The 22,621-nt window shown below is 40.8% G+C and overlaps 1 protein-coding gene across 3 annotated transcripts in view; it reads left to right on the forward strand.

The window, feature by feature from the left end:
* Positions 1–22,621, forward strand: part of ARL13B (ADP ribosylation factor like GTPase 13B) — a 94,553-nt gene that overhangs the window by 22,504 nt on the left and 49,428 nt on the right. For all 3 annotated transcript variants that reach the window (XM_062206700.1, XM_062206697.1, XM_062206698.1), the window contains one exon: positions 11,070–11,319. In XM_062206700.1, the coding sequence (XP_062062684.1) occupies positions 11,070–11,319 (250 nt within the window). The remainder of the gene's footprint in view (positions 1–11,069; positions 11,320–22,621) is intronic.

The raw sequence follows: 22,621 nt of genomic DNA on the forward strand, positions 1-22,621 counted from the left end.
AAAAAGAGTAGAAGTGTAGTTAGCCTACATTGTTCTTTGCATTTTTTCAATAAGATAAATAATTTTTAGTTACAGTAAAAATAGAATCTCTGTCATTAAGGGGCTTTGTATTATTATATGTATTACATCTCAGTGGATGCACTTAGTCTAAATTTAATGCTTTGTACTATAATATTACATCCTCTATGCTAGTGATTTTATTAGATGCTGTGCATATATTACTAGCCAAGCATCTTAATGGTGTGAATTAGAAGAAAAGCCTAACATGTATTTGTTCCTGAAGGCTGATGATCAGAACAAGTATCATGCAAATCAAATAGTTGTTTACTAACACCTTACAAAACTCAGTGTTGGAAAAAAAAAACATTCCATTACCTCAAATTCTATGTAACGTAAATTTTGTGTTGTTCTCTATGGATTCTTCTAAAACTTTTTTTGATATTCCTTATGCCACCCTCTAGGTTATATCTTCTCAGAGCACTCACTGTCCCCATCTAAATGCAGAGCTCAACAAACTTTTCCTGTAAAGGGACAAATAGTAAATTTTTTGGTTGTGGAGCTGTATGTTTTCTTTCCCAAAGGTGTAACTTTGGCATTGTAGTGAAAGCATTCATAGATAATATGTGAACAAGTGAGTATGGTCATGTTCCAATGAGATTTTATTTATGACCATGGAAATTTTAACTTCATATGATTGTCCTGTGTTATTTTATTTTATTTTTTTGACAGGCAGAGTGGACAGTGAGAGAAAGAGACAGAGAAAAAGGTCTACCTTTTTGCCGTTGGTTCACCCTCCAATGGCCTCCACGGCCAGTGCACTGCGGCCGGCGCACCGCGCTGATCCGAAGCCAGGAGCCAGGTGCTTCTCCTGGTCTCCCATGGGGTGCAGGGCCCAAGCACTTGGGCCATCCTCCACTGTACTCCCGGGCCATAGCAGAGAGCTAGCCTGGAAGAGGGGCAACCGGGACAGAATCCGGCGCCCCGACCGGGACTAGAACCCGGTGTCCTGGCGCCGCTAGGAGGAGGATTAACCTGTTGAGCCATGGCGCCGGCCCGTCCTATGTTATTAAACATTCTTTGCATTTTTTTCAGTAGTTTAAAAATGTAAAATACATTTTTAGCTTCTGGGTCCTACAAAAATAGGTGGCAAGGCAATTTGACCCACAGACATGACACCTTATCTAAACTTTTTCCTTCTTCCATTCAAGGGAGCAGACACCTAAGAATCTACTAACCAGACCATGTCTGATTTGTTGAATGGACTTGGAATACCCTCTTTCCATTAGGCCTTTTATCTTGTATGTTCCACTTCTGTATGGCCATCATTTCCTTTTTCTAAGTCTGGAAAATGCTTACAATATCACATAATAAACTGAAAGTCAAAGCTGCCTTAACTCTGAGGTCTCCTCTGCTCTGTTTCTATTCTTATCTCATATTTGCTTTCAGCCTACTCCAGTGACAGATTTTTTACTTTGAATTTTTTTAAGGTCCTAATTATGTAAAACTACTTAATGTTTCCCAAATTAATCCTTATTATACCTTCGTATTTTTTCTAATGTTGTTCTTGTTTGTCTTATTAGGGAGAATATCTACCTATAAAGACATGTTTTTGTCTTATACTCTCCTCTTTTATAAGGCGTTTTTATAGGATTTATTTTACTCTATTTATTTGAAGGAGTGACAGAAAGGGAAAGACAGAATGATCTTCCATCTGCTGGTTAACTTCCCAAATGCCTGCAATATCCAGAATCCCAGAGCTCCATTTAGGTCTCCCTGTGTGTTCCAAGAACCCAAATACTTGAACCATGATCAGCTGCCTCTCAGGCATTAGTTAGGAAGCTGGATCAGAAGTCGAGGAGCCAAGACTCATACCAGGGCCCTCCTGTAGGAAGTGGGTATCCCAAGCAGTGGCTTAACCCTCTCCACTACAATGTCTGCCTAAAAGAGCCTTTTCTGATTCCTGTTGTCCCCAGCCATCCTGTAGGGAGAATTAAGAACTAAATACATTCTCTTTTAGGCCTACTTTTTTATCACTTGTATCACTCCTTAATTGTATTTTGTCAGTATATCTCACCAATTCTCTGGAACGTCAGTTCTCTAAGGGCACTTTCACTCATTTTGATGTCCTACTTGTTTATGCCATACTTTTTAGTTATAATAGGCAGCCTCCTTAAACCATCTCTCCCTTGGCTTCTATTCCTCCACTTATTTCTTGCCCTTTGCTTATGTCTTGACCTTTTTAAAAAATATATATTTACTGGTTTCTTTTGAAATACAGTACCTACTTCCTTTCTAACCATATAGGTGTTGCCTAAAGCCAAACCTTCAGTGTCTTTCACCTGGAATGTCACAATACCTTATTATTTTTTAAATATTATTTATTTATTTACTTGAGAGACAGAGTTACAGAGAGAGAGAGAGAGACAGAGAGATCTTCCATCTGCTGGTCCATCTGATGGCCGAAATTGTTGGAACTGAGCTGATTCGAAGCCAGGAGCTTCTTCTGGGTCTCCCAAGCAGGTGCAGAGGCCCAAGCACATGGGGCATCTTCTGCTGTTTTCCCAGGCCACAGCAGAGAGCTGGATCAGAAGAGGAGCAGCCAGGACTAGAACTGGCGCCTGGAAGGGACTCCGGTGCTGCAACGGAAGCTTAGCCCACTATGCCACAGCACCAGCCCCCACAGTACCTTCTTAATCTTAATGTAGCTCCCCTACCATGAACCTCAGTTTTTCTATTAACTTCTCTTTTTCATGGCTGTCAGATGATTGTGTTAGTAGGTCATAAGTTCAGCTGTTCAAAAAGAGACCGCACAGGGTCAGCACAGCCCAAGCTGCAGTGTCTCTTATGACCAAGCCGCTGGAGTCACATGCTGTCATCTGCACCGATCATGGGCCAGCCCTCAACGTGTAGGGTACAACCCACAGGCGGGTCACGGGCACCGCTTCCTGGGGCCGTCATAGAAGTGGCTACCCCAGACCATATGGCCCCAAAGCAGAGCAGGACAGTCAGAGCTAGAATTGGTTTGAAACACTAAGAGGAATATTGTGTGGCTTAACTGATAAAGGAAGTGGGAACAGCTGTTTTAAGTAATCCAGGTTTTTCTGGGATTTGGGGAACAGAGGTAACACTAGCTAGAAATGGGGAAAGGAAAGCAGTTGGATTGGAGGGAACAGATTTTGTTATGTTTAAGTGGACACGGAGATGCAGAGAAGTCCCTAAGCAAGGGATTGACAAGCTTTCTGGAAAAGACCAAATGTAAATATGGCAGGCTCTAGGGGCCTCGTCATTCTTGGTCACACGTCCTTCAGAAGGGGGTCATTACAACCCTGTAAAAACACACAAACCATCTCAGAGCAGGCTGAACAGAAACAGGTGCAGGCTGCAGGCGGCCATCCCCTGCCCCCAGTCACTGTTGTAACAGCTGAACACAGCAAGCTCATAGCCCCAGAAGGCCAGGCTACAACAGGACTAAAGGCTAACTAATCACTGGATATGCAATAGTTTTATAATAGTTAACTCTCTCCAGTGACTAACATTTTTATAAATTAAAAATACCCTTGCTTAACATGTATGCTTCTTCACCAATGGCAGCGATGATTGCACTGGGGGCTGGGTGTCCAAGCCACCAGCACCAAGGTGCTATACCTGTTGTGCAGTTTGCTCCACACCCAACAGGAATTAGCATCCACATTTCACTGATGCAGAACTCAAAGCTCGGCAGTCACGGGACCTGCCCAGGCTTGCTATTGAACGCCTCTAACAAGCAGAGGACCATCTCACTGAGGACAGCACTTTCCTTACCTGCCTGCCATCCTCCATAGCCTTGCCTCCCTTTGGAGACTGAAGATATAACAGGGCCTACAAAGGTCTTTCCTTTACACAGTGGGGGTTCACCAAGGCTCAGCCTTAAGTAGAGATTTGCTGATGACAACTATGGGTGGGGGGCAGGGCTTCCAGTAAAGGCACCAAGCAGTTAATTCCTAGATCAAAGCATGTCTGCCCCTTCAGAAATATGAGGGTAGAAATGCCAGAGGCCAGAGGGACACTGGCTCAAATCAGATACTGCTTTAATGTTTGTTTCTAATGCCAAATGGGAGAATAGGCAGTTCCATCACTTTCTGACAAGAAAGGCAGGCTGATCTAAAAGAGCTCCTGGTACTGCTCTCACAGAGATAGTATGGCAGAAGTTACCTGGCCAAGGTCAAAGCCCCAGTGCATAGACCTCAGGGTGGTTCACTGGGCCTAGCTTACAAAAAGAAAACTAAATGGGCAGGTTAAGGTGCTGTTTAAGACATTTGAGCCTGCTGGAGTACCTGGCTTTGAGTCCCAGCTCTAGCTTCTGACTGCAGCTTCCTGATGATGTAGACCTCAAGAGGCAGTGGTGATGGCTCAAGTGATTAGGTCCCTGACACCTACCTGAGAGAGCTGGATTGAGTTCCCAGCTCCTACTTTAGCTCCAGCCAAGCTCCCACTATTGTCTTCCTTTGGGGAGTGAACCAGCAGATGGTCTGTCTCTCTGCTTCTCAATAACATTAAATTTATTATAAAAGCCATGTTTTTCTTGAACATCATCCTAGCATTTTCTGACTTAAGTGAAGGGTTGACACAGTAGCTACTGTGTTCAGCTCCTAGTCCTGCCCAACTCAAGGGAAGGGAATGAAGGCTAGGCAGAGTTTTGGGTTTGTTTCTTGGCTTCTTTCCTGGTCATCTCTCAGTGTTCTGCTTGGGACTGTTTCCAGGCCATCCCATATCCTAAAGGCAGAAAATCTGCAGATGCTCAAGGTGCTTCAATAAGCTTCAAAGTATCCACATAGCTACCTTTGCCTCCTTTAGTAAAGACATAAATAAGGAAAAATATATCCCATTTCATATTCCAAAACTAAATAGGTATATTTTGTGTTACTTGTTATACACATATAGTGGAAAATCTACTTCTAAATTAAGCCCAAGATCTGGGGACTATGGAAGGTAATGAAATTGAAAAAACACCAACAAAATGGGGCATGCTAGTGGCTGTGAGGTGCCTGGAACCAGCAAGGGCCCAAGGCACAGGCCTGAGACCAGCATGCACTAGAGCCCTGCCTGTGTGGTCTTGACAAGGCCAGATCTGGGTTCTACTGGCTGAATCTTTAACAACCTCCCTTCAAAAACAGCTAGGGAGGTGAGGCAGCTTCACTGAGGGCAGGGCTCCAGGTGAGCACCCTTACTTTTGGTTTGGTATTTTGGACATAGGGTAAGTTAACTTCCTACTCAGTTAAAACAAAAAAAAATCTTCCCACTACAGAAGTTAAATTGGCTAAAAGCCAGGATGAGGTAGCGAATCACTGCCTTTGTCCTGCCCCTTTTGGAAATGTCTTCTGATAGACTTAGCCTGCTGCTGCAAGTGCTCCTGCAGTGCAGGTGCAGGTGATTGACTATGCTGGGTGAGCTCTGGTGGGTCCCTGCTGGACAACTGCAGTCTCACAAGATCTGAGCCACTAGGTTGCCGATTACGCACTCCAAGGCCTCCCAGTCCATTGCATTGGATGCTAGTGTGTTGGCCATTAAACTTTGCATCTAGCTGCCAAGGCTAATGCCTTTCACAGTGATGATGGTTTCCTGGTGAGCGCCGTCATGGCAGGGTTCTCTGGGTGGTGTGTATATACCAGCTTCTCACTGACACAAAATTTGTGAGAGTGATATTGGTGGATCAAACTTCCATTTTCTTTTCCATTGGATCTACAGCAGAATGCTCTTTGATGTATGCCAAAGCCCTACTGGTTCCCAAAATTGCTTACAAGAGGCCAGGTAGCCCTCACTTTGTCCTGAGCAGGCACAGGCTGTGAAGCTGCCCATGCCACTAAATGCCACTCTCCAGCATGTCCTCACCTACTATGCATGGGTTATTGGGTTCAGATACCTCCTCATGGTGATCTTAGCCACCTTGTCCTATGGATGCCCAAATACCAGGTGTTCTGAGCTCCAGCTTTTCATCACTATGGCCGCAGGGCACACTTTCAGAGCAGCTCTGGACACAAATCTTCGTGGTCACCTCTCAGAGCCTTAGATGCCAAGGTTGTACTCTAAATAGTTGTATACCTAAACAGTAGTTGTAGTAGCAGTGATCATCATCATCATCATCATCATCATAAAAGGCTAGGATTCTCTACCCAATAGTGATTCTTAATAGGGAACTTTGTGATTTTTGGATGTGAAAATTCTTTCCATGGAATGTGCATTTTGGGTATCAGCTTGGTTTCATAATGCAGTTAATTGTTTATATTTTTTCAATAGAGTAAGAGTTTGTAAGAACAGAAGATAAATTGTATTAAACATTATATTTCTAGAATCTTGCTCAGTGCTTAGACTAAACCAATGCTAAGTAAATATTTGACTACATATTTGCATTATTTTTTTTTTTGCCAGACAGAGTTAGACAGTGAGAGAGACAGAGAGTTATAGACAGTGAGAGAGAGAGACAGAGAGAAAGGTGTTCCTTCCGTTGGTTCACTCCCCAAATGGCCACTATGGCTGGCGCTGTGCTGATCTGAAGCGAGGAGCCAGGTACTTCCTCCCGGTCTTCCATGCATGTGCAGGGACCCAAGTACTTGGGCTGTCCTCCACTGCCCTCCTGGGCCACAGCAGAGAGCTGGACTGGAAGAGGAGCAACCGGGACTAGTACCTGGTGCCCCAAGCGGGACTAGAACCCAGGGTGCCTGCATTGCAGGCAGAGGATTAGCCAAGTGAGCCGTGGTGATGGCCACATATTTGCATTTTATCTTAGATTTTCTAGGAATTTAGGATGGTTAGATAAGTATATGGAAGAACAAAATGAAGGATGGATGTATGGACAGCAGCTTCAGCCATCTTAGCAGTTTGGTGCTGTATTATTGGATGTTATATACTTTGTGCTGAGTGGTAAGGATGGCAAGATATGGTCCCATCTGCTAGGAAAGTATAGGCTATTGTAAGATCAATAAGAAGGGAGAGTGTTATGAGAGGGAATTAAAGTGATACTGGAGATAGGAAGGAATCGTTAGAAAATAGTTTATGGAGAAAGTTATACTTCATCATTTAGTCTTACGGATTTTTTTTTTTTAAAGATTGATTTACTTATTTGGAAGAGCGTGCGAGAAAGAGAGATCCATCTTCCATTCACTACTTTATTCTCCACATGACTGCAACAACCGGGGCTGTGCCAGATCTAAGCTAGGATCCTGGAACTCCATCTGGGTCTTCCACATGGGTGGCAGGGACCCAGGCACTTCAGCCATCTTCCACTACTTTCCCTGGTGCATTAAGAGGGAGCTAGATCATAAGCAGAGCAACCAAGACTCAAAGCTGAGCTCTGATAGAGGAGGCTGGAGTTGCAGGCAGCATGATTTAATTCATGCCCTAATTCAAGCCCCTGCAGTCTTAAGTTTTGAAACAAAAAATTTAAGTAGGAACCAGAGTGAAGAGTAGAGAGTGTTCCTTATTTGGGCTTTTCTAGTCCTAAAGACCGGCTGCCCATTTTATCTATGGAAATGAGCTCTGACCTGGAGCAGAGCGATATTGATTTTTTAGTTTATTTTATTTATTTTGAAAAGCAGAGAGGAGGGAGGAGGAGGAGGAGAGAGAGGAGAGGAGAGAATTTCTTCCTTCCACTGGCTTGCTTCCCAAATGCTTTTAGCAACTGGGGTTCAGCCAGACTGAAGCCAGGAGCTGACCCCTCAGTCAGTGTTTTCCACTTGGATAAATAGGGACCCAACTACTTGAACCATTGCCTGTTATCTCCCATGGTGCACATTAATGGAAGCTGGAATCAGGAGTGTGACTGGGACTCAAGCCCGAGCACTCTGATATGGAATACCGGTGTCCCAAGTTGATTCTTAACCCTTGCACTAGTTGTTTACCCCTTGATACTTATTTTTAAATGTCCAATGCAAATCTGTTCCTGAAAAATCAAGTTGCTTATTTTAGGTCCAACTTTTGTCTCTCTCTCTCTTCTCTTTCTAGATAATAAGGGATAGTTAGCAAAAAAGGTGACTTGTAGTGTCCCTTTTAACTTTCTTAGGAACTGTGTAAACTGTACTAGGGTGCTTGGCAAAGAGGAATCTGACTTTCAGTCATAACTAAGACTAGCAATTGCCTTCAAATTTATCTTCATAATAGTGAATGTTTTGTAAAATGTGAGAATCCAAACCAGTGTTGTTCAGTAGAACTTCCTGTAATGATGGAAATGTTCTATATAGGCTCTTTCAGTAAAGTGGGCCACTAGTCACTTCTGTCTTTGCAGCACTTGAAATGAAGCTGATACAACTGAAAATTGCATTTTTAGTTTTATTACATTTTAATTCAATTACATTTTAGAAGCCTCATGTGGTTTGTGGCTACTGGCTTGGACCATACGATTCTAAATAAGGTCCTGTGGGGTAATATATTGTAGTGGATTCCAGTGATGAAGGGAGAATGGAAGAGATAAACATGAAGCTTGATCTTTATTTATTTTTCATAACCATTGAGTCAGCAAGCTCTATTTTTACCTTTCTTGTATTCTCTTTTCCATTCTTTCTAAAATCTTTATACCTATTTGCAAAGAGTATATCATTCTTACTTTTAGTCACTCTAGAGACCTTTGCAGGATGAATATTAAAGCACTACTTTATGTTTTTTAACTTTTATTTAATGAATATAAATTTCCAAAGTACAGCTTATGGATTACAATGACTTCCCCCCCATAACTTCCCTCCCACCCACAACCCTCCCCTTTCCCGCTCCCTCTCCCCTTCCATTCACATCAAGATTCATTTTCAATTCTCTTTATATACAGAAGATCAGTTCAGTATATATATATATATATATATTTTTTTTTTTTTTTTTTTTTGCCAGGCAGAGTGGATAGTGAGAGAGAGAGAGAGACAGAGAGAAAGGTCTTCCTTTTTGCCGTTGGTTCACCCTCCAATGGCCGTTGTGGCCGGCGCATCTTGCTGATCCTAAGCCAGGAGCCAGGTGCTTCTCCTGGTCTCCCATGCAGGTGCAGGGCCCAAGCACTTGGGCCATCCTCCACTGCCTTCCCGGGCCATAGCAGAGAGCTGGCCTGGAAGAGGGGCAACCTGGATAGAATCCGGTGCCCCGACTGGGACTAGAACCTGGTGTGCTGGCGCCGCAAGGCAGAGGATTAGCCTGTTAAGCCACGGCGCCGGCCCAGTTCAGTATATATTAAGCAAAGATTTCAACAGTTTGCCCCCACATAGCAACACAAAGTGAAAAATACTGTTGGAGTACTAGTTATAGCATTACATAACAGTGTACAGCACATTAAAGACAGAGATCCTACATGATATTTTTAAAAAATTAATTAATTTTCTATGCAATTTCCAATTTAACACCAGGTTTTTTTTTTTTTCATTTTCAATTATCTTTAAATACAGAAGATCAATTCAGTATATACTAAGTAAAGATTTCATCAGTTTGCACCCACACAGAAACACAAAGTGTAAAAATACTGTTTCAGTACTAGTTATAGCATCACTGCACATTAGACAACACATTAAGGACAGATCCCACATGGGATGTAAGTACACAGTGACTCCTGTTGTTGACTTAACAATTTGACACTCCTGTTCATGGCGTCAGTAATCTCCCTAGGCTCTAGTCATGAGTTGCCAGGGCTATGGAAGCCTTTTGAGTTTGCCGACTTTGATCTTATTCCGATAGGGTCATAGTCAAAGTGGAAGTTCTCTCCTCCCTTCAGAGAAAGGTACCTCCTTCTTTAATGGCCCCATTCTTTCCACTGGGATCTCACTCACAGAGATCTTTCATTTAGGTCTTTTTTTTTTTTTTCCCCCCAGGGTGTCTTGGCTTTTCATGCCTACAATAGTCTCATGGCTCTTGGGCCAGATCCAAATTCCTTAAGGGCTGATTCTGAGGCCAGAGAAAGCACTACTTTAATAACCCTTACTTATGTCTTTGGTCTGCCAAATTTCTTTAGTGGCTCTCCATTCTCGGTGTTCAGAAGTATCTTCAATCTGACTTCAGTATACATTCACCACCTTGGGATTTACTCCAGCCATGATGATTACTTTTGCCTACTTTGCTGACTGTTCTTTTTTTCTGTTACTTAGATCATTCTTAAGCCTGTTTAAATATCACCTAAATGTGAGGCCAAAATCCCTTTTGCCTATGAAGTTTTTCATGACGTTAAAGGATGTTTAATTTTAATATATTACTGTTATTACCATTCCTTGGCAATTATAATTATATGCCTTCTATACCTTCTTTGTGTTGTTATATATAGAAGTACAAAGAAAAAAAAAGAACTCAATTTTAAATTTATTGGATCATCCAAAACATGTACTTTTACAGTTTTCAGAGTACCATCAGAAATTTCTTTATTGCAATTGTAGCTTTAATTCAACTAATTAAAAAAAGAGTGGTCTTAATTCTTTGTAGGTTCTCTCATTCTTTGATTCTCCTAAACTTGTTTTTTTTCTAAATCAGTAGTGGAGAACCTTTTTTCTTCCAAAGGCCATTTATATATTTATAACATTATTCATGGGCCATACAAAATCATCAACTTAAAAATTTTAGATTTGTTGAATTTCAAGTCCCTTCTGTGGTTGCCTTGGCAGGAAAAGACTAAATGATTTCGTGGGCCTCATATGACCCATGGGACAGATGTTCCCTACCACTGCTCTTAAATATTGATGGTTTCCTTTATAACTCCCCAGAAATTGTCATAGCCAACCCAAAGGGAATGACTATGAAGTTAAAGGTTGAAACATATAGTTTGTAACTTGGGGAATAAATAGCCTTAAAGCAAGAGTTCTTTCATTTATTCAACTTATATGACTTGTTATTAAGTCTCTGCTGGGTGCCGTGTTATCTCTGTAAAAAAATAAAGTAAATTATTATGTTGAATGTTTTATAGTATCTGATGTCTCCCCAAACCAGTATGCTAGGACATAGTGTCTATTGTATAGACAAATGATAAACATCCCATTTAATACTTAGGTAAAACAAATAATACTTTTTATGTCATGTAAGTTGAAAATTAATGTTGTTAATTTAAATACTTCAGATTATTTCTTTTGTATCGTCTCAAACAGAACACCCTGAAGATGTAGCTCCTACTGTTGGATTTTCCAAAATTAACCTTAGACAAGGGAAATTTGAAGTCACCATTTTTGACTTGGGAGGTGGAAAAAGAATTCGAGGAATCTGGAAGAATTACTACGCTGAGTCCTATGGAGTAATATTTGTTGTGGATTCCAGTGATGAAGAGAGAATGGAAGAGACAAAAGAGACAATGTCTGAAGTGCTAAGACATCCTAGGATTTCAGGAAAGCCTATACTGGTGTAAGTAACATTAGTGTCATTGCTAACATAGGGCAGTGGCTTTACCTAATAAAGGCATTGATCTGTTACAAAATATGCAAAAAGCACAGATAGTCATGCCCTAGTATAACAAAATATGTGCAATTAAGTGGTAGTTGTTAATATTTTGAGGCCTTGGTATAATACTGCCCACAGAGTAAAGGGTTGAGGCTATGTTATAAACAAGTTTTATAATTAAATCTCATGAGTATTGAAGTATAAACTTCTTGTTTTATTGATGATTTACTTTTTATTGGATTTTGCCTTTTGAAATTGTCTACTAACAAAATTCTAGAGTATTTTTCTATTGTTTTAATAACTTAGATTTTGTGTTTGAAATCTTTCTTGGAAGAATATTCTTGTTTACATGGTTTCCTAATGTCACTGATTTCTCAATTTTTACTTCTACAATTACATATTTAACATATGAGCTTTGTTGTTAGTAGCTTAGTCATATGCTTATATTATTTTTTCCAGGTACCAGAACTTTTTTTTTAAAAAATAAGTAACAAAGGACTTTTGTACTCATAGCATTTATGCATAGTAAACACCAGATGGTGCTGTAACTATGATACATAGTTAAGAGAAAGCATTTTTTTATAAATTGCCCTATAGCTTGGAGTTAATTGAACTTTTCCCCATGCCTTCTTGTTCCTTTTCCTTCGTTTTTGTGATTCATCATTAAAGATTTAGAAAACAAAATTAGCCTTTCATGTGGTTAGATGAAAAGTTGTCCATTTCTTAGTTGTCTTCAGTAGTAAAAATATATTTTTGCTTTTTTTTCTTTCTTTCTTTCTTTATTTTTTTAATTTAGTAAATATAAATTTCCAAAGTACAGTTTATGGATTACAATGGCTTCCCTCCCCCTTAATTTCCCTCCCACTTGCACCCCTCCCATCTCCCACTCCCTCTCCCATTCCATTCACATCAAGATTCATTTTCAATTATCTTTAAATACAGAAGATTGATTTAGTATATATTAAGTAAAGATTTCATCAGTTTGCGCCCACACAGAAACACAAAGTGTAAAAATACTGTTTCAGTACTAGTTATAGCATTACTTCACATTGGACAACTCATTAAGGACAGATCCCACATGAGACGTAAGTACACAGTGACTCCTGTTGTTGACTTAACAATTTGACACTCTTGTTTATGGCGTCAGTAATCTCCCTAGGCTCTAGTCATGAGTTGCCAAGGCTATGGAAGCCTTTTGAGTTTGCAGACTTTGATCTTATTCCGATAGGGTCATAGTCAAAGTGAAAGTTCTCTCCTCCCTTCAGAGAAAGGTACCTCCTTCTTTGATGGCCCTGTTCTTTCCACTGGGATCTCACTCCCAGAGATCTTTCATTTAGGTCTTCTTCTTCTTTTTCTTTTCCAAGGTTTCTTGGCTTTCCATGCCTACAATACTCTCATGGGCTCTTCAGCCAGATCCAAATGCCTTAAGGGCTGATTCTGAGGCCAGAGTGTTGTTTAGGACTTCTGCCATTCTATGAGTCTGCTGTGTATCCCGCTTCCCATGTTGAATCGTTCTCTCCCTTTTTGATTCTATCAGTTAGTATTAGCAGACACTTGTCTTGTTTGTGTGATCCCTTTGACTCTTAGACGTATCAGAGCCATCAATTGTGAACTGAAATTGATCACTTGGACTAGTGTGGAAACCTTTTGAGTTTGCCAATTCTGATCTTATTTAGAAAGGCCACAGTCAAAGTGGAAGTTTCTCTTCCCTTCAGAGAAAGGTACCTCTTTCTTTGATAGCCCATTCTTTCCACTGGGATCTCACTCGCAGAGATCTTTCATTTAGGATTTTTTTTTTTTTTTCCAGAGTGTCTTGGCTTTCCATGCCTAAAATAGCCTCATGGCTCTTCAGCCATATCCGAATGCCTTAAGGACTGATTCGGAGGCCACAGTGCTATTTAGGACATCTGCCATTCTATGAGTCTGCTGTGTATCCCGCTTCCCATGTTGGATCATTCTCTCCTTTTAGCAGACACTAGTCTTGTTTATGTGATCCCTTTGATCTTAATCCTTTCATTATGATCAATTGTGAACTAAAACTGATCACTTTGACTAGTGAGATGGCATTGGTACATGCCACCTTGATGAGATTGAATTGGCATCCTGGCATCCGCTGGCACATTTCTAACTTCACCATTTGGGGCAAGTCTGATTGAGCATGGCCCAAACTGTACATCTCCTCCCTCTTTTTCGCATTCTTATATTTAACAGGGATCACTTTTTAGTTAAATTTAAACACCTAAGAATAATTGTGTGTTAATTAAGGAGTTCACATGTTAACTTGGTTTCTACAAATGCTTAGGTGGAGAGTCAGGGATTTATAGACAAAAGTAAGTAGTTTTAATGACTGTTAATCATCTGTGAAATAATTGCATGTTTCCAACCAAATAATCATTTATTTATTCTTTCATTCACTTATTATTTATGCTTTTATTCATTTGTGGTTGTATTAATTCAACTGATATTTATTGAACATTATTATTTGCTAGTTTATGACATTAGAAACATATTCTTGAATGAGATACACAATAAGTACAATTAATAAATTGTATCACACATTAGATGATAAGTATGTTGAAGACAAGAAAGCAGGTAAAAAGACATCAAGAAGCTGATGGTGAATTAGGATAATCACAGTAGGCCTTACTGAGAAGATGACATTTGAAGTTAGTAGAGATTTCTGGAAAAGTCCTAAGGTGGAAGTATACAATTACTAAGTGACTACAGTGATTACTGAGTAATCAAGTAACTATGTTGACAGTATATCTTCTTTCAGTCTATTACTCACAGTGGGAGTAACTGCTTCACTATTATATTTTCAGTATTAGCCGGAATTCTCAGAGACATGAAAGTAATTATATATTATGTTCATGAAATACAGAATGGTTTACCATTGACCAACTTTTGTCAGGGGAATTTTACAACCATAGAATTTCTATTAATAAAGGAAAACTTTTCTTTTTACACAAAACATGCGTGCTTAAAAATTTACCAAGATGTAGGACTTTTTTGTGCTTCAAATTTTAAATGATTTTTGAAAGTTGACTTGCCATCTGGAGTCAGCCACTGCTAACATTTTGATGAATTTCCTGTTCTTCCTATGCATATTTTTATAAAACATTCAGTATTCATATGTTACATAAAATTTTGTATCTCACCCGTTTTATAAAACAGCTCTTGAATGTCTTCCAGAGACCCATGTTTGGAAGTTTTATTTTTTTTTAAAGATTTATTTATTTTATTTGAGAGTCAGTTACACAGAGAGAGGAGAGGCAGAGATAGAGGTTTTCTGTCCGATGGTTCAACCCCAGTTGGCCACAATGGCCAGAGCTGTGCTGATCCAAAGCCAGGAGCCAGGAGCTCCTTCCAGGTCTCCAATGCGGGTGCAGAGGCCCAAGCACTCAGGCCATCTTCCATTGCCCTCCTGGGACACAGCAGAGAGCTGGACTGGAAGTGGAGCAGCCAGGTTTCGAACTGGCGCCCTTATGGGATGCCAGTGCTTCAGGCCAGTGTGTTAACCTGCTGTGCCACACTGCCGGCCCCAGAAGTTTTCATATTTACTTCTTTCTCTCTGATCCACAGATGCTACTGTGTTAATATCATTTTTTAAAATTAATTAATTTTTTTTGACAGGCAGAGTTAGACAGTGAGAGAGACAGAGAGAAAGGTCTTCCTTCCGTTGGTTCACCCCCAAAATGGCCGCAGCGTCCAGTGCGCTGTACTGATCTGAAGCCAGGAGCCAGGTGCTTCCTCCTGGTCTCCCATGTGGGTGCAGGGCCCAAGGACTTGGTACATCCTCCACTGCCTTCCCGGGCCACAGCAGAGAGCTGGACTGGAAGAGGAGCAACCGGGACAGAATCCAGCGCCCCAACCGGGACTAGAACCTGGGATGCCAGAGCCGCAGGCGGAGGATTGGTTACCTGCCTTTAATTTCTATTCACTTCTTGCTTAAGTTACCAGTAACAACAATCTCCTAACTGACTTCTTGCTAGCAGTCCTGCCTGTCTTCTTAGCTCTCCTCTATATTACCTGCTGGAGCTCTTTTTCTTTTTTTCTTTTTTTTTTTAACTTTTATTTAATGAATATAAATTTCCAGTGTACAGCTTATGGATTACAATGGCTTCCCCCTCCCATAACTTCCCTCCCACCCGCAACCCTCCCCTCTCCCGCTCCCTCTCCCCTCCCATTTGCATCAAGATTCATTTTCAATTCTCTTTATATATAGAAGATCGATTTAGTATAAAGATTTCAACAGTTTGCACCCACATAGAAACACAAAGTGAAACATACTGTTTGAGTACTAGTTATAGCATTAAATCACAATGTACAGCACATTAAGGACAGAGATCCCACATGAGGAGCAAGTGCACAGTGGCTCCTGTTGTTGACCCAACAAATTGACACTCTAGTTTATGGCGCCAGTAACCATCCTAGGCTGTCGTCATGAGTTGCCAAGGCTATGGAAGCCTTCCAAGTTTACCGACTGATCATATTTAGACAAGGTCATAAAAGACAGAGTGAGGATAGTAACCAATGATCCTAAGAGTGGCATTTACCAGGTTTGAACAATTATACAGCATTAGGAGCTCTTTTTCTTAATTGGATGCTTTTCAAATTGCAAATTTGATACTTGCTTGTTATAACAAGTGAAACAATGCAGAAATATTTGAAGAATAGGAGAGCACTTATATGTAACTTTGATATTTTTGCTATTTCCTTGCTTAAAATTCTTCAGATTCCCTTCATAGCTCTAAGTTCTTCTGTTTATAAATTATCTGAATCTAAACAAGATGATGTAGGGCTGTCACATCCTCTCAGAACTCACTTAATACTTGGAAAACTTTGTATTCTTACTCCTCAATATTGAGCAAATAGAAAATAATAGACTTCCAAGAAGATTCTGTCATTTAGTAGAAGGAAATTTACTTAAGAATTAGAATCTTGCCTATGATCATAAAATTACACATTGATAGATCCAGAATTCATTGTTCTTTATGGGAAGCAGAGTAGCTGACCATAGCAGGTCATGGATATCTTTAGCTCTTCAGAATTTATTCCTGTGCTCTAGCCTGACAGCACGTGTGATTACAAATAATGCCTCAGTGTCACAAATTTGAGGCTTTTTTTGGAAAGTCAGGATCAGAACCTGATTAGGCGTCTGTGGTTTTCTTTAAAAATTTTTTTTTTAAGATTTATTTTCTTTATTTGAAAGAGTGACAGAGAGGGAGAAACAGAGAGGGAGAGAGATCTTCCATAGCAAATGTATTTGTATTAAGCTACATATAGTAACATGAACCAGACAGTAGGTTACTAAATATATCCTAAGAATCAATTTTAATAAAAAGTGATTTGCAATATAAATGCCTTGCAAATGCTTACTTAGCTATCATGTTAAACCTGTGCACTTAGAAAGTCAGTTTTCTCTAATGTTGACTACAGTGATTAACTCTGTCTTATCCTGTTTATTTAAGATGTATTTATTTGAAAGGCAGGGTCAAGAAACTCCATCTGCTATTTTACTCCCCAAGTGGCTTCAATGGCCAAGGCAGGGCCAGGCTTAATCCAGAGCCTGGAACTCCATCTGGGTCTCACGTAGGTGGCAGAGGCCCAAGTATTTGGACCATCTTTCACTGCTTTCCTAAGTGCGTAGTAGAGAGCTGAATTGGAAGTGGAGCAGCCAGGACTTGAACTGATGCCCATATGGGATGCTGGCGTCACATGCAGTGGTTTTACCTGCTGTGCCACACCAGGCCTTAATTAGGCTTTTCTAACTTACGTAACAAAGAAGAAAAACCTGGCAGCTGCTTGCCACTTGTGCCTAGAGCCCATGCCTGTAGCCGAGACTCCCAGCCACCTTCCCTTACTGAGGTATCTGACAAATTTGGCCTTGTCAGATTTTCCAGAAACAAACAAACTTGGTTTGAATCTGTATTGTGAAAGATCTTAGGGATACTAGACTGCATAAAGAGATGTCACTAGGCTGATGGGATAGCCCCATCTTATATCTTGCAGTTCGTGCTGAAATCCTGGCCCTTAACATCCTAGAAGATAATGCTGATATGGCCAGTTTCAGCCTTATAAAAGTTGTTGCCTGTAATCTGCATTCCTTGTGAAAACAGTGGCTGCTTCAGATGTAACTGGTTTGGAGTCTTTTGAGCATATTGATGTTGGTGAAATGACCTTATGAAAGTTTCAGCCGAAGTCTAGATTTGAGTAACGGTTGTATTTGAAACAGGGTATAATGTAGAGGTGTCTGCAGAGATGTGTTGTTCTGATAGTGAAGTCACCTACTTGGAGACTACTTGCCAGTTAGCCTTGAAGGCTTTCACTCATATAACACAATATGATGAATCAATTTCAGATTACTTCAGGATGCAGCAAAGGAATATCTCAACTGCCTTTGACCTAAAGAATGAACCCCCTTGGGGCTGGTGCTGTGGCGCAGCGGGTTAACGCCCTGGCCTGAAGCGCCAGCATCCCATATGGGCGCCAGTTCTAGTCCCAGCTGCTCCTTTTCCGATCTAGCTCTCTGCTGTGGCCTGGGAAAGCAGTGGAAGATGGCCCAAGTCCTTGAGCTCCTGCACCCACATGAGAGACCTGGAAGAAACTCCTGGTTCCTGGCTTCAGATCGGCACAGCTCTGGCCATTGGAGCCATCTGGGGAGTGAACCCGCGGATGGAAGACCTCTCTCTGCCTCTTGCTGTAACTCTATCTTTCAAATAGATTAAAAAATCTTTTAAAAAAAAAAAAAAAAAAAAAAGAATGAACCCTTGTGTACCTCGTGCCCAACCATACACTCTGAAGCCCAAGCTCCCCATTGCTATTCTCACAGGAGCTGTTGGATTTTGGATTCATAAACTTACAGCTGGCAAAGGAATGCAGAAGTCCTTTAGGCAGTCAACTCATGACCTCTTTCAGACATACCAGTCCATCAGGTGCTGCTGTTGGAATTCCACTCAGTGAAGAAGAGGCCAGTCTGCATGTTAAATCATTTCTTTAAGATTCTTCCACACGTATAAACTCATAAGCAAAAGCCAGAGGAACTGATGGAATGTCTTTATTTGGTAATTTCTATTGAATTTTCTGCTGTTTGTGATGTCCTAACTGCAAAAATTATACCGAGAAGTATCTTGTGCTATTGTTGCTGCCTTGAAAATACTTTGTAAAAAGAAAAATAAAAATGGCTGTGTTCTTCAGATGGACTAATCTCACAAACCAGATGAAAATGAAGTTTTAATGCTTTTGGTCTTTGCTTAATAGTGTCATCTACAGGCTATTGTTTAGCAATGTTGTGACCTAGAATAAAGATTTGCTAGAGTCTGCCCTCAGGGACAATTTCATGGCAACCATTGCTATCAAGTATACTCAGTTTCTGTGTGCTGTGTCAAGAATGGGCAAGTAACTGGCATTAGAGCAGATACCTCACACACTTTGTAGGGATAAGGCAAACTCTTCTTGTCTTAGATGCCATCCATCAGTGTTTGTGATGAGATTTAAGACAAGAGTGAAGAGTGGAAGTCTTCAGTGATTTGGTCAATATATGACTGGAGCCGTTGGTGAGGATGCAGGTTTGATAACAATGGAAGATACTCCTTGAGGAAGTCCCAGAGTTATTAATTGAGGCTGAGAAAAAGGATTAGTTAACAAGCTAAGTGAAGTTTCTGTCCGTTTGGATGCCTTCTTTCCTTTCAGGAATAATGTAGATAGAGATAAAAGGAGGCATAGTATGGTAAACATTGCTGCTCCTGCCAGTTCTTTTGCTGACAAAGTCACGATCAAGGCTTGTGATGAACTGGGAATAATATTTATCCATATGAGTCTTTAGATCTCCTACCACTGGTTTTATTACATATTATTTAATGGTTTGCTTATAGGTACACAATTTTAAAAAATAGCATTACATCTTAATAGTTGGAAAAAAACATCAAAACTTCAAATTAGATAGTCTTGATAAAGAAGGTTTTTCCAAGTGAAAAAGTAAATTGCTGGCCGGCGCCGTGGTTCAATAGGCTAATCCTCTGCCTCACGGCGCTGGCACACCGGGTTCTAGTCCCGGTCGGGGTGCCAGATTCTGTCCCGGTTGCCCCTCTTCCAGTCCAGCTCTCTGCTGTGGCCTGGGAGTGCAGTGGAGGATGGCCCAAGTGCTTGGGCCCTGCACCCCATGGGAGACCAGGAGAAGCACCTGGCTCCTGGCTTCGGATCAACGTGGTGCGCCGGCCGCGGCGGCCATTAGAGGGTGAACCAACGGCAAAAAGGAAGACCTTTCTCTCTCTCTCTCTCTCTCTCACTGTCCACTCTGCCTGTCAAAAAAAAAGAAAAAAAAAAGTAAATTGCTTTTGCAGTAGTATAAATAGCACTGAAATGAGGAGAAATACCTGATTTTAAGCTCAGTATCCACCATAGAAATTTTTCATTAATAATACAAGGCAGAACAGATATTTAACTGAGTGGTTAAGGTGACTTTGTCCTGTACCAGAGGACCTGGGTTCAATATCCAGCTTCCTGCTAGTAGAGACCCTGAAAGCAGCAGGTGATGGATGGCTCAAGAAGTTGAGTTCCTGCCACCCATGGGAGAGACCTGGATCAAATTCCTGTCTCCTGACTTCAGTGTTGGCTCAGCCCTTGTTGTCCTAGGAGTGAACTAGTGGATGGAATAGTTAATAATTAAATAATGAAACAAAAAATATGAGACATTGTTTGTTAATTATCTAGTAAACTGGGATGGGAGGTATTGAACATCTTAACCTATTTAGGTTTTCAGCAGTTTACACCACCATTATAACTAGTGTTAGGCTCTTTCTATACCTCCTTTCCCTAGTATGGTTTTGAAAGTTACCCTTGGATGTGGCACCAGCATCCCATATGGGTGCCAGTTCTAGTCCCAGCTGCTCTTCCTCCAATCCAGCTCTCTGCTGTGGCCTGGGAAAGCAATAGAAAATGGCCCAAGTGCTTGGGCCCCTGCACGCATATGGGAGACCAAGGAGAAGCACCTGTTTCCTGGCTTTGGATCAGCGTAGCTCCAGCCATTGAGGTCATTTGGGGAGTAAACCAACGGACGGAAGACCTTTCTCTCTGTCTCTCCCTCTCACTGTCTGTAACTCTACCTCTCAAATAAATAAAATCTTTAAAAAAATTACCCTCAGAGAGATAACAAATCATCCCTCTTTCTTATCGTTGAATCTTCTAATACTTTTAACCAGAATGACTCTCATGACCCACAGGCTAAAATTTCCTTCTAGGGCAATAACAGTTTCTACTTTGGTTAGCACACTTGAGCTGTTGGAATGGTACCACTTTCTCATTAAATACTGTCTGCTTTTCTCTAGAGTTATATGGTCTAAGTTAACTTTTTGGGCAAATCTCACAGAACATCACTAATGGAATGTTTAAAATGAAACTAAGCATATAGAAAGCAGTTTTCTTCATAGAGGAAAACATATTATCTTTGATTTGATCTTACTAGGTATGAGAAATATTCTAATAAAAGTTTGTGGACCCAGGGTCTTTTTGTTTGTTTGTTTGTTTATTTTCTACTTGAAAGGCATCTTTTCCCCCACCCCCTAACACACACACAGACACAAAGTTCTATTTTCCATCCACTGTTCCATTCACTCCCTAAATGTCTGCAACAACCACCATTGGGTCAGGCTGAAGCTGGGAGCCTGGAACTTCATCTGAGTTTCCCACAAGTGTGGCAGGGCTCCAAGCATTTGAACCACCATCGCTGCCTCCCAGGGTGCATTAGCCAGAAGCTTGGTCAGAAGTGGAACAACTGGAACCTGAACTGGTGCTCTTCAGAGAGGGATGTCGGCATCCCAACCAGCTGCTTAACCTGCTGCACCCGAATACCCGCCTGTTCTAGGGACTTTTGCCTGTGAGTGGCCTCCCTATGAAATCATATACACAATTCCCACTGCATGTGCATTTTTCTTGGGAGTAGATCCTAACTCTCATCCAATTCATAAAGGGAATTTATGACCAAAAAGATTAAAAACCATGGCAGTGAATTTCCATGTTAGGAGAAACAATAACCAGAATTTTATTACTATATTTTCAGTACAAAATTTTTGTCTCTAGTCTTTATATGCTCACCTGACTCACTTCTAGATAATATTATAGGAAAATATTAGTATTACTGGGAAATGCTAGGAAAATACAGTTTTCTTTGAGTCATATTTTTTTGGAAGGCAGAATGACAGGGAGGTTGTCCATCTGCTGGTTCACTTCCTAAACGATCTCAAAAGCCAGGGCTGAGACAGGCCAAAACCAAGAGTCAGGAACTCCATCTGATTCTCCTACATGGATGGCAGGAACTCAGTTACTTGAGCCATCATCTGCTTTCCAGACACATCAGCAGGGAGCTTGAGAATAACTAGGACTGGAACAAGCTCTTCAAATGCAGGCATCCCAAGCCAAGATTTAATCTGCTGTGTCATAGTGCCTGCCCCTGAGTCATGTCTTTACAAATTTCCCAGAAGAAGCTCAGGAGGTTATGGATTAACCTAATATTGTTGTTGGAAATTGAGTAAAAAGTTTGGGCCAATGTTGTGATACAATGGGTTAAGCCACCGCCTCTGATACCATCATCCTACATCAGAGTGCTGGTACAAGTTCCAGCTGCTCTGTGTTTGATCCAGCTCCTTGCTAATGCACCTGGAAAGGCAGAAGAGGATGACACAAGTACTTGGGCCCTTACCACTCGTGTGGGAAACCTGGACAGAGTTCCTGCCACCTGGCTTTGTCCTGGCCCAATCCTGGCTTTTAATGGTCATTTGGTGAGTGAATTGTTTAGAAGGAAGATATCTCTGTCCCTCCTCTTTCTGGAACTCTATACTTAAAAAATACAAACTAATAAATATTTTTTGAAAAAAATTTTGAGTCAAATATGCTAAGTTTATATAGTAAATTGGAGATTTGGATCATTTTTTAGAATACTGGAGACATGTTAGTATTTACCTATGTCACATCATCACTCAATTCTTAGATACAGTAATGAGTTTCTTAATTTACTAAGAATCTCCTACTAACTGAATTTATAGGGCCAGTGGCTTAGGGTTTTCCTCCAATGCAACCTTACCAAGCAGCGTCTTCATTTCTTTCATTTTCTTATAGTGTTGACCCACCTCCAAACTTCCTTACTGAGGGCTTCATTTTGTCTTTTTTTTTAAAAAAAGATTTATTTATTTGAAAGAGTTACAGAGAGAGAGAGAGACAGAGAGAAAGAGTCTTCCATCCGCTGGTTCACTCCCCAAATGGCTGCAATGGC

This window comes from Lepus europaeus, chromosome 2 (assembly GCF_033115175.1).
Source record: "Lepus europaeus isolate LE1 chromosome 2, mLepTim1.pri, whole genome shotgun sequence".
Taxonomy (NCBI): domain Eukaryota; kingdom Metazoa; phylum Chordata; class Mammalia; order Lagomorpha; family Leporidae; genus Lepus; species Lepus europaeus.